Below are 12,384 nucleotides of genomic sequence, written 5' to 3'. Positions count from 1 at the left end.
AACTCTTATTTTTTCGGGAAATGACGAATCGACGATAGTAGCCCTGCAAGTTCTCGAAGCCGTTTAAAGAGCCTGCTACTTTCACAAGAATCTATTAGCCGCCCTTCCGATACCTATTCAAGACGAAGAGTATTTATCTGGATATGCTCTGTCTTAAACTCAAGAACTTGCAATTTCGCAATCCTTGCCACCTCATAAGACGATCGAGCACTAAACATGAATAGACTAAACAATTCTCTTGTAATCGATGTAAGAATCAAACATTAAGGACCCCAGAGGAAATCCTACCGATTACTCCTGCGGACTGCAGAGTTTGTGTCAAACGGCACACATATATATGTTGTGATAGTCTTAAGCATACTAGATCACCTGAAAATAGCTGTGTTTTGACCAACAGGACAAAGGGGAAACCACACAAAGCAAAATCGCTACCATGATAAAGCTGTTGGGGTCATAACTTGGTATGATCAGTACCAGTAGCTTAAAACGTATAGTGCGGATGTTATTCATACGGGTCACAGTTAACGATTTGAATTGAAATACCATAACTGTATAATAACGATATAATAATAACTATCTATAAACCTTATGAGGTAAAATTTAGAGCTTACTCTACTTCAACACATACCATCCAGTAACATTGAAAGGGCTATGACATCCTTGGAAAATGTGGTACAAAAATGTGTTGATTTTGCACTTCCTGTGTTCGAGAATGCAGGTTCAAAAGAGAACATCATGGATGAATCACTGGATCAGAATTCTTTCCCCGCAGAATTTTTACGATTAGAATGGGAGCCCTTGATTAAACAGGATGTTGCCGTAACTAATTTGGATACGTTGGTGGACGTGGTTTTGAAGAGACTTATCACTGATACTTTGGTGATGGAGACAGATCCTGAAGATGAAGAAGGCATTGAGCAGGAGAAAAGAACTCCAGGCAGGAATATGAGGCACAGGTTTAACATCTGTGCAGGTGTACTTGATTTTTGCTTCCACTCAAGACGCTATAGAAAGACTTGTGGTCTATGGTGCATTTCATTCTTTGGTCTCTTCAGCACGGTGACAGATCTGTTGGCATGGCCTTGTTCATTGCTTGAATTCTGGAGATATCCGGAGTCACGAATGGAGTGGTTTAAAATGGGAAATAGCTTAGATCTTTTGCCTCCCGGAACGACTAACCTGACTAGTTACAAACAACCACTTTTTGATAAGTTGCGTCATTGGAATGATACCTTAAACACCGTTCAAAACAACACATTCTTAAATACGCCTCTACATTATGAGATGAAATTCAAGCTTGAAAAGTTCGTGTCAGAACTTCTGCCGATTTATGAAGAGTCAAATTTCAATAGATCTGCGCTGATTTCTAATAAGCAAAGCTCGGGAAATTCCTGGAACAAAACAATTACCAGCTCAGCAAAAACAGACAATTCTTCCGAAAATGTTTTTGCCACAGACTATAATTATGTTTTTGACAATTTGCTTAGCTGCCCCTTGGAGTTTCTCTACAAGCCACTGGAGTTTAAGATTGAAATGGACAAATTACTGACGCCTTTGCTCGATGCAATTTTTGAAATTGAGGAAGATTTTTATAAAAATTTGAGAAGATCGCATGGCAAGCTTTCTGATATTAATGAAATGCTAAATTCTGGGTTCCCGGTTAATTTCGAGACTATGCCAAAAAAGGCTCCAAGGTATATGAGAATCTCCAAGAAAATTAATGATGAAAGGGCCGACTATTGGAAAGAGTATATGAAGCTTGATGAGTCCATTTCATCTATGGTTCAGCCAACTTTATTCGATATATCAATATCTAACTTGAACAGCCTCTATCAACAAATGATGAGATTGGAGAACGATTTTTATCGGAAACAATTTTTAATGCAGTTGTATTTTTCAGTCGCATTAATTCGAAATATTCTAACTTCCAAAGAGGTAGAAAATTATTACAAAAGCTGCTACCAGAAAGAGAAACCATCTAAGAGCGTAAATTTTGCAAATCTAACTGATGGAAACCTCAAGAAGACACTGGCTTTGTGCAGTCACATAATTGATAATCGGATAGTCAAGTTTTACCAGTCTCGGGATGGGCAATTTCTGTCAATACTTCAAAATTTTCTTGCTTCTGATAGCGATTATCTGAAATCAAAGGTAGATGGCTTCAAACAATTTCAAAACTTCAAGAACAATAACGATCCGCTGGAAAAAATAGCTTCTGATGAAACGTTTAAAAAGTTTGGGTTTATAAAATTAGGGAACAAAGCAATGAGCAATGTTTGGAAGATTAGTACGGGACTTGAATTGATAGATAAAAAGCCTTTGACAGCAGAAGATCACTTCGAGATTTTGCGAGAAAAATGGAATTTAATGTCAAATGATAAGAATGATATTATTCAAGAGGACGAGATTGTTAAGCAGTGGCAGAGTTTGCGCTCCTTAAGGTCAAAGTACTTGTTCTCTTTCAACGATGTTGACGAAACAGTTGGTATTTCAGGCTTATTTGATGCCACTCTTATACAGGAACAGTCTAAAGATAAGGAAGCTGCACTGGAACGTCTAAAAGCAAAGCTGAATTCTGCTCATCGTAAAAAACTGAAAGAGGCACGAGCATACATGGAACAGAGACAAAAAAGGACACGTCCCTACGGTGCAGAGCCAGAGGAGACCTTAAATAAGAAGCTGAAGCCTGATACACAAATGAAAGAGGAACAAGGTGAGGATAGTTCAATTGATATACCTATGGCAGAAAGCACGAACTCAATGGGAAATTCTCAGATTATTGCATCTCAAGTCTCAAAGGAATCAACTGCTGAGGGGACATCAAACGATTCAGTACCACTCGTGTTGCATCATGCCCAAACAATTCATGAACAAAGTGGAGAAAAGCATGCTGATGGTCCAGAGTTAATGGTTCAGATGCCAACAACTGGACCGACTATTAATTCAGAGAGAATCGTGATAACAGACAGATATGAGAAATCGCAAAACCAGAACGAGGGTGAAATTTTACACAAAAGCGTGGATGAGAGGGCGATTGAAGACAAGTACATGCCCGTAATCCACGAGGATAAGAAAAGTAATGAGAAAGAGATAAGAGAAAATGCATCTCAAGGTGAGGACAGAGATCCGGAAATTCGTAATGTTTCCGGACCCATTGTGGGGAGTAATGCCCTTGAAAAGCCTGACTTAGGTGATCCAAGTGGCCCAGGCATCAGCAAATTGTGAAAGATACTGGAATTACTTTGTAACTACTTAAATCATTTATATACCTTATAATTACCCAGATCATGTATATGCCTCAAATGAAAGGTGATGTTCACAAATGTTATGCTACAAGCATACAATGAATTAGGCGGACAAAAGCTCTTCTAGAACTTAACCAATATATAGTAATTGGCTTCCTCCATGCTAGTAAGCACATCCAAATTAAATCCTCTACGGGACAACAGTGTCTGTATCTGATGAGGCACTGTATGTCTACCTTTCTCTGGCAGCTGTAAATTTAACTGATGCAAGTCAATTAGTACACGAAGATTTTCAACAGTTACATCGGGGAGCCTCAAATCGTAAGGATATTTCAGTATGTTTATAATTTCCTGAACTAATACTGAAAGGAAATTACTTATGCCCTTAGGTTCCGAGTAGTTAGCCATGGAGACTCCATCTACTTGGACTTCCAACATATGTATTATTCGGGAGCTTGTTTCCTTCCATGAGAAGAGAGAAGATTCCAAGGCTCGAATGTTAGTTGTTAAAACTTCGGGACACCCTTCCGAGAAGATAAAGGCTACATTCTCGCCTTGAAAGGCATGCTCTTCTTTAGAATTTGTGGAAGCAACTGAAGATGCACTCACACTACTGAAAGAAGTTCTCGGTCTTTCACTGGTACCACCGGAAAATAAAATAGCACTTTGTCTCCTAGCCGTTCGGCTGTCTGCACCTGCAAGACTATTTCGCCTAAAGGCTGATGGAGAGACTGCATACGCGCCTTCTTTGGTTACATCTGCATCGTAAAACATGTTCGTGGAACCCTGATGAGGCGAAATTATGGGAGCAGAAACCTCTTCGCTTTTTAGCATCTTCGAACTTCCGGTATGCTTGAATGAATCCGTACCAATCAATGTGAAATGATCCACGTAAGGGATATTGAAAACAATAAAATCATCGTCACAGTTCAGTCCCCATCTAGACATAGGAAATTCAGTGGAAAGCATCGATTCGATCAGTGAACACTCATCCAGTACAACCTTAAGTGATGATATGTGCGTAGCGCTGGGTATAACCACTTTCTGCAACAAGTAGCACTGCCATAAATGATTTATTTCGATCTCCACATGTTGAAAATTCAGCTGACTTTCTTCAAAAATGTTCGCAAACGGGAAGTGAACAAGCTGTGACTTCGGTGCTGTTATGAATAGTCGCTCTATCTCCTGAGGACAGGATTGAAGCCATCGAAGCTGCTCTATTGAGGTGAGAGTCACCTTAATGCTTTCCAAGTTGCTTTTGGCAGCTGAGATATCAGACCAAGACACAATACAAGAGCCACAAACTAGACTTCTGAGTTTCGGGAAAAAGCTATTGTGAAACCCTATTTGATGGGTACCACTGTCATTCAACCTCAAAGCCAAAGTTTTCAGATTCGGGAAAAAAAGGTTACTGAACTGGTTATCCAGAGATCTCAACGAAGGTACGAGCGTAAGTGTTTCATAAATACGAGTACCATCTATCTTAGGATAATGAGGTCCATCAACATAATTTGTTAGTGTTATGAAATCGCACTTTGGTAACCTAAATACTCCATCCTTTTCATTTACAGCAGTTGGATATTTCATCGACTCTATGACTTTTAAATTTGGACAATCAGAAAAAAAATCTGAGGACTTTTTGTTGAACTCTAGGAAATTAAGTAATTTTATTACTCTCAGATCCTTCGAAATCAACTTTTGAGTGGGCGTCTGTACGTCAAGACTATATAAGCTTCTCAGATTTTGAATATAGGTCCTCTCAAATAAAGTGTTAATATCGCACATTTCATCATCACTTCGCAAGCTATTACCAATAACATGCAATTCACACAGCCTTATCTTGCTCTGATATAATGAAAGTTCTCTAAAATAAAGCTTACTCAAAAAGCTCAATGATGTCCTATAAACGACGCATAAATTTGTTCCCTCAATGCACTTTTGAGAAATGGCGTAGAAAACACTAGCTAAAACATCACTGTAACTTCTGTTGGATCGTACCACTACCAATAAATTCTTATAGCGGTATAGAAATCGATCAAGGTCGCTATATTGAACGTGATCCGTAATGAGGTAAATAGTGTTCCTATCGGCCATTAGCGCCTCATATTCAGACACATCCTGCGGATCATTGTGACTTACATCGCCATCATAAACCACAATGATTCCCAAATACTCGGTAATAACATTCCTAAAACCTTTTGATATCTGAGACCATGCCACAGTTGTCCTGCAACTGTCTAGCCCTTGCGAAACAATTAAATTTAATATTTCATTTGGGAACTCCATCTGAGCCTGCAATGTACTATTTAACCTCTATGATCTACTAATCGATGAAGGTTCAGTAACACCTTCGTGAGTTTGAGGGAATGTTATGTCTCGAGTTGTGTTCCCGCTTATCTTGAGGGGACTCTGCCCGATATTGCGTCACGTGAATAGCTTCGATACAATGTAGCTTTCCTCTTGACAGTTGTCTAGACAAAGCTTGATATTACTATGATTTTTTTGGCATGAATGAAACCTTTCGAACTATCAAGATCCTTTCGAACTTCCTATTTTTAAGTTCGCATGTATGTAGTGGTTTTTATAATGACATGTTTTGCCTAATGATGAGTATGAAAAATCTGAAAATAAAAACGATGAAAGTTATCAAACATCGCGGTGAAGAGCACCACTTGGAAATTGCAGTCCGTCCTTCTCTAGAGATTTGAATCAATCATTAGGAGAGTCATGACGTGTACTTCAAGGTGTTGTGATGATGGATCTGGTTCTGCTGTTGGCACCATAATACGATTTGATAATGTCACGATACTAATCGACCCAGGCTGGAATAGCTCAAAAATTTCATATCAGGATAGTGTGCAGTATTGGTCAAACATAATTCCAGAAGTGGATACTATACTGATATCTCAACCGTCTGCAGAGTGTCTTGGGGCCTTTGCTTTATTATATTTTCACTTTTTACCGCACTTTATATCAAGAATTGAGGTCTATGCTACACTTCCTATAGCGAATTTGGGCCGTATATCCACCATTGACCTTTATGTCTCCAAAGGAATTGTCGGCCCGTACGATACGAATGAGATGGATCTAGAGGATATAGAAAATTCTTTCGATCACATAACTGTAGTTAAATACTCACAAATAGTTGATTTGCGATCGAAATTCGATGGACTTACGCTAGTAGCGTATAATGCAGGTGTGAGCCCCGGTGGGTGTATCTGGTGCATATCAACGTATTCAGAAAAGTTGGTGTATGCTCGCCGGTGGAATCATACTAGAGATACGATCTTGAACAGAGCGAGCTTGTTGGATAATACTGGTAAGCCGCTTTCGACGTTAATGCGGCCGTCTGCTATTATAACTACTTTCGATAAGTTTGGATCTTCCATGCCACATGTTAAACGCATCAAGCTTTTCAAAGATACGATTAAGGGCGCTATAAGTGGTGGAGGCTCAGCAATTTTACCTGTGGATATTGGAGGAAACTTCTTGGATCTAATGGTTTCGATTAATGACTTTTTATATGAGAATTCAAAAAACAGATTATACACACAAGTACCAGTTATACTGGTTTCCCATTCGAAAGGCAGATCGCTGACTTATGCGAGGTCGATGCTCGAGTGGCTATCTTCCTCTGTAATTAAGACATGGGAATCTAGAGATAACAGATCACCTTTTGACATGGGTCGCAGATTTCATGTTGCAATGCCCTCTGAGTTGAACAAATATAAGGGTTCCAAAATCTGTTTTGTCTCGCAAGTTGATATTTTAGTAGATGAAGTTGTAACAAAATTATGCCAGATGGACAAAAGCACAATCATATTGAATACAATTGATAATAAAGATGATGCAAATACTCTACAGAAACTACATACCAAATGGGAAACAGCAAAAAGAAAACAAGAATTGAAAGAAGGAAAAACAATCTCATTCTCAGAGAGTATCTCTTTGAAAACACTCAAGTGTACTCCACTATCAGGAGAAGAAATGGAGAACTTCACCAAAAAAATATCTGAACGAAAGATGAAGCATCATGAGCTGGAAGTTTCATTAAAAAAAGAAGCCATGAAGACCAACATCAGTCTGGGGTCGCTATCACAGAACGGTGCAACAATATCAGACCTGAGAGATGCAGAAGAAGAAGATGAAGAGGACGGAGATACACTGTTGAACATCCTAAGAAACCGCGACGAACCTTCATCAGCACGAAACAAGAGTACAGAAATTCCAGTAGATATGTACATTCAGGCTGACTCACTCTCAAGACATAAAATGTTCCCGTTTCAGCCCGTTAGAATCAAAATGGATGATTATGGAACTTTTGTTGATTTCAATTCATTCCTGCCCAGGGAAAATGATGACGAAATTGATCTAAAAAAAAGAAAGGACATTGATGATAATGAAGAAGACGAAGATCCATATGATTTAGCGGATCCTCGACGGATACCAGTAAAACGTAGTCGCAAAGACAATAAGGGCGAGAAAGAAGAACTCAGACCGGATACCTTCGATAACCTTGACTACTTGAACTGGAAAACAAATCCAATGAAAAGAGTCGAATCTAGCGTGACTGTTATGCTTAAATGTTCACTTACCTGCATTAATCTGGAGTGTTTAGTGGATCAGAGATCTGCCTCCATCATATGGCCTGCCCTGAAACCAAGAAAGCTTCTATTAATTGGCCCTGAAGAGTCTCAAAACCAAACAATAGCACAATCTTTGAAAAAACGAGATATAGATGTTATTGATATGTCGTTGAATAACGACATCGAGTTCAATACACCCATCAAATCTGTTGATATCTCAATTGATCCGGAACTGGACCAGTTATTGAAATGGCAAAGAATTAGCGATGGATACACTGTTGCTCACGTAGTTGGTAGATTAGTGAGGGAAAAGCAGAAGGTACCTAATGGGCTTGATCCGTCTCAACAGCTATTGCGGTCCAAAATGTTTTTAAAGCCGCTCAAAACAACTTCAAAAGTTCACTCTGGAGCATCTCTATCCATCGGTGATGTTGGTCTTGCTGAACTCAAACGCAAGTTGAATGATCAAAACTACAGAGCAGAATTTAAAGGCGAGGGTACCTTAGTAGTGAATGGAGAAGTGGCGGTACGCAAAATTAGCGATGCTGAAACAATTGTGGACGGAACACCATCAGAACTGTTCTATCATGTTAAAAAGTCAGTAACAGATATGTTAGCCAGAATATAGCGCCTGTGATAATCCAAACAGGGATTTTATTGGACGCGGGACTTCTCGAAGATCAGTGGCAGCTGCTCTTCGATTCGATATATACTTCCACACGATAAAGCTTGTAAAAATATATATAGATGAGCATGAACCTCTTCAAATTAGACAAAAATTGAAGCAACTAGAGGAGGCCATATAGTAGATTATATTCAATTTAATGGATCCCAGAAGGTTCGAGCATGTGGCCCACAGGGGTCGCAGAATAGAACGAGGAAATGTAGATCTCCGAGGCCCCAAAGGAGCAGAAAGAGCCAGGGACACCATGGTTCAGCTACCCACAAGATTGGCTGGGGCTCTCACCCAGGAACAATTGTCTGCATATCAAACGATGTTTAGAATTCAAGAGGTGACCGCAGAGCTGCGTTCTAGTGACATAAGACCTCCTCAGAAAAGAAATAGATCGCCTTCGCCACCACCAGCATACGATACTCGGGGTAAAAGAATAAATACAAGAGAACACCGATATAGAAGGAAGCTTGAAGAAGAAAGGCATCGTCTAGTTGAGATTGTCTTGAAAATGTTACCGCATTTTGTTGCACCTGAGGATTACAAAAGACCTGTGAAGTTTCAAGATAAGTACTACATTCCAGTAAGCCAGTATCCGGGCATAAATTTTGTCGGTCTTCTGTTAGGCCCTCGTGGTAATACACTCAAGAAACTACAGGAAGATTCGGGGTGTAAAATAGCTATTAGAGGCCGTGGATCGGTGAAAGAGGGTAAAAATGCTCACGATTTGCCAAAAGGTGCTATGAACTTCTCTGATCCTTTACATTGTCTCATCATTGCAGATAGTGAGGAAAAAATTCAAAAAGGGATTAAAGTATGTGAAAATATCGTAGTAAGAGCAGTCACTTCTCCAGAGGGTCAGAACGATCTGAAGCGAGGCCAATTAAGGGAATTGGCAGAACTAAATGGTACATTAAGAGAGGACAAGAGACCATGCAACGCATGCGGTTTACAGGGACACAAAAATTACGAATGTCCCAGTGCAGAAAGCGTTCCTCGAACAGTTCAATGCAGGAACTGCGGGCAGCAGGGTCATGTAACGAATGACTGTGTTGAGGATAATTATCAGCAGACGCAAGTGACACAATCCGGAAGGTACAATCGTTATACCGACACAAGGGAATTTAGCTCGCAAGACAGAAAATTTGATGTTAAAGGGCATAATAAATATAACAGTTTTGGCGGCAATTTACCATCTCCATTGTCATCCTCTTACAAATCACGTTTCACACGGACAACAGCGGATCAATCGTCTTTTCATGGTTATGCTGATAAATATGACTACGGAAGATCAGATTTATCTCAATCTACTCATGGAGAAACAGGTTTTGGTGCTCCGCCACCTCCAGGAATGGATTCTCAAATAGACCAGTCTATTCAGTGGGCTGTGCCCGGAATGACCTTGTCAAATTCAGTAAAGCCTCTCAGCAAACCTGATACATTGCCTCCAGGCATGAATTTACAACCCTCTTCAGCTGTTCCAGGTGCTGATAGTGAGCTCGAATTCCAAGCGCTCCATGGTCCACCGGGCCTTGCATCAGAAGAGGATGTGGGAGCACCAGAAGACCTTCAAAAACCCCCTGGTCTATAATCGTTGCAGTAGTATAGGTATGAATCATGCTTCATTTTAATAGTTTAAATTAGTATAAACAAGTAGCTTGCAAATAAAGAGACTAATCATTCAGTTTACGCAACGCCATTCTTGGACTCTTGCTCTTCCTGCCACTTTCTCGCAAGCGTCAGAAGCTTCGAGGTGTTTGGTCTATCGTTCTTGTCGTCAGAGAATATGTATTTCAATTCTTTCGTCCCGTCAGGGTTCTCTTTCATAATTGTTTTAGGCATTCTGCCACTAACAGCATTCTGAATTTCGCGAATACCGTATACCTCTTCGTAGCTCATCCAGCCTTTTAATATAATGATTCTATTCGCAGGTTCGTCATGTTCTCTGAAATACTTCAAAGCCCTCTCGAAAATTGACCTTGATTTCCTTCTGTTTTCTTCCGTTATCTCAAATTCAATCGAATCTTCTTCTTCCTCTGCCTCCCCATTCCCCTCTTGTTGTTCCCTTGAATGCTGTATCGCTTCCAATTGGGCTTCAGTGGGAGCTGAGCTCTCGTACAAAGCATAGCTGATCCATACCTTGGGAGAATATCCACTGGCTACTAAGTACCTTTCATATAACTCTCTAGCCCTTCCAAATTCTTCAGCATCATTTTCAAATTCAATGTACCTTTCCAGTAGCATTGCCCTAGCCTCTTGTGGAAAGCTGGAGGTTGCATTTTTTAGTGCAATTTCATATATTCCTCGAGACCTTTCATCATCACCTAAGTTTTCCTCTAGTTCAGCATAATCAACCCATGTCTCCACATCTTCTGGTCGAAACTCCAAAAGTTTTTCATATATCTTTCTTACACGATCAAAGTCCTTCATCTTTATTTCCAGTGAAATATATTCTTTATAGGTTTTCTTCTTCGGGTACATACCCAAAGATCTTCCCAAGATTTTCCTCGCCGTCTGAATATCACCTTGCCTTATTTCAAACTTAGCATACATCATCCATACCTTGGAAAAGGTGAACTTTTTATGCGGTATGATTTCGTTTATCAGTCTTTTATACAAGTTTCGACACAATGATATGTCGCCGAGATCAAGTTCAACATAAGTTAAGTATCGTATCCACAAAAGGATATATTGCTTCCAAGCAGTCGTTTTAGTGACATCGTTCGGGTTACTCTCGGTTACTGACTTCTCCAATGAAGAAGGCATATCCCTTACAAAAGTATTCTCAACAAGGTCAAGATATAACCACCATGTGTCATAGTCTCTTGGTTTCTCCTTCAATTTGTTCTCATAATGCCATCTTCTCTTGCAAGCGACATTATATTCCGCTAAATTGGCATCACCAAACCTTTTTTCAAAGCTGACGCTCTCATTCTTCAGTGTTTGGTTTTTTGGCCACCTCTGGATAGATATCTTAAGCAGTGCCCGGCATCTTTCGAATTCCTGTTGACTCGCTTCCCAATTTATGAACGATATAATCAATTTAATAGTATCATTCTCGTACGTTACATTTTGAAATGAGATGAGCGTGTCGACCGCAAGAGAATATATCCTTCTAATCGATTCAACGCTACCATATACTTTTTCGAAGTAAAGCCATTTAAACCAAGTTTCCGATTGAGGATGTACCATCACATACTTCGTATAAATTTGCCGTACACTTTCCAAATTTGATTGACGTATTTCAAAGTCAACAAAAGAGTCCCATGCATTGGAGACTGGCTCTAACGAGATCCACTTCGCAAAGAGAGCTCTGACCATGTCATACTGCTCTAGAGACTCCTCCACCAGCAAGTACTTATACCAAAGCTTGTCAACTCTAGGCAAAGTACTTATAGCTCTATCCAGAATATTTCTTGCATGATTGATATACTTGAGCTTCAATTCAGTATCAATATACCGAATCCACAGTGGTATATTTGTTTTACTTACTTGTAATGCTCTTTCAAATATTGATCTTGCACGTCTTACATCATGTTGATCTACCTCAAACTGTGCATATCTAATCCATTGTCCAATATCAAGTCTATTACGCTTCAAATAGCCCTCATACTCGCTTCTTTTTCTTCGCTGATATTCTTTGAGCTCTTCGAGGTCAAGTATATCCACTTTTGTTGAAGGCTTGACGGTCTTTCTCTTCTCATACACCTGTTTTAAAATCTGCTCTGCTGAGATTTGCTCCTGGTCTGCATGGCTCATCACCGAACAAGTAGCTGTCGCGTTTATCAACCTTTCCTTGCCTCCTTTTGTGATGTGCTCTCGTTGAAATGCATGACCAATTTTTCGTTGTACCATTTTAGCTATCAGAGTGATATATTCT

General features: G+C 39.8%; 5 protein-coding genes across 5 annotated transcripts; 3 read left to right on the top strand and 2 right to left on the bottom strand.

The window, feature by feature from the left end:
• Positions 1-651: 651 nt before the first annotated feature.
• HPR1 (Hpr1p) lies at positions 652-3,225 on the top strand (the record flags this gene model as incomplete). Its single annotated transcript, XM_037290347.1, has 1 exon — positions 652-3,225. The coding sequence occupies one exon, from the start codon at positions 652-654 to the stop codon at positions 3,223-3,225; it is 2,574 nt and encodes an 857-aa protein (XP_037146242.1).
• Positions 3,226-3,368: 143 nt separating this feature from the next.
• Positions 3,369-5,531, bottom strand: HG535_0G03990 (uncharacterized protein; the record flags this gene model as incomplete). Its single annotated transcript, XM_037290346.1, has 1 exon — positions 3,369-5,531. One exon carries the CDS (start codon positions 5,529-5,531, stop codon positions 3,369-3,371), a length of 2,163 nt encoding a protein of 720 aa, XP_037146241.1.
• A 441-nt stretch (positions 5,532-5,972) lies between these two features.
• CFT2 (cleavage polyadenylation factor subunit CFT2) lies at positions 5,973-8,459 on the top strand (the record flags this gene model as incomplete). The annotated part of the gene is made up of 1 exon (XM_037290345.1): positions 5,973-8,459. One exon carries the CDS (start codon positions 5,973-5,975, stop codon positions 8,457-8,459), a length of 2,487 nt encoding a protein of 828 aa, XP_037146240.1.
• Positions 8,460-8,655: 196 nt separating this feature from the next.
• MSL5 (mRNA splicing protein MSL5) lies at positions 8,656-10,095 on the top strand (the record flags this gene model as incomplete). Its single annotated transcript, XM_037290344.1, has 1 exon — positions 8,656-10,095. One exon carries the CDS (start codon positions 8,656-8,658, stop codon positions 10,093-10,095), a length of 1,440 nt encoding a protein of 479 aa, XP_037146239.1.
• Positions 10,096-10,190: 95 nt separating this feature from the next.
• On the bottom strand, positions 10,191-12,359 carry CLF1 (Clf1p; the record flags this gene model as incomplete). Its single annotated transcript, XM_037290343.1, has 1 exon — positions 10,191-12,359. One exon carries the CDS (start codon positions 12,357-12,359, stop codon positions 10,191-10,193), a length of 2,169 nt encoding a protein of 722 aa, XP_037146238.1.
• Positions 12,360-12,384: the final 25 nt, after the last annotated feature.

This window comes from Zygotorulaspora mrakii, chromosome 7 (genome assembly GCF_013402915.1).
Source record: "Zygotorulaspora mrakii chromosome 7, complete sequence".
Classification (NCBI taxonomy): Eukaryota; Fungi; Ascomycota; class Saccharomycetes; order Saccharomycetales; family Saccharomycetaceae; genus Zygotorulaspora; species Zygotorulaspora mrakii.
The sequence above is the reverse complement of the archived record's forward strand: the minus strand, read 5'-3'. Positions and strand labels throughout refer to the sequence as shown.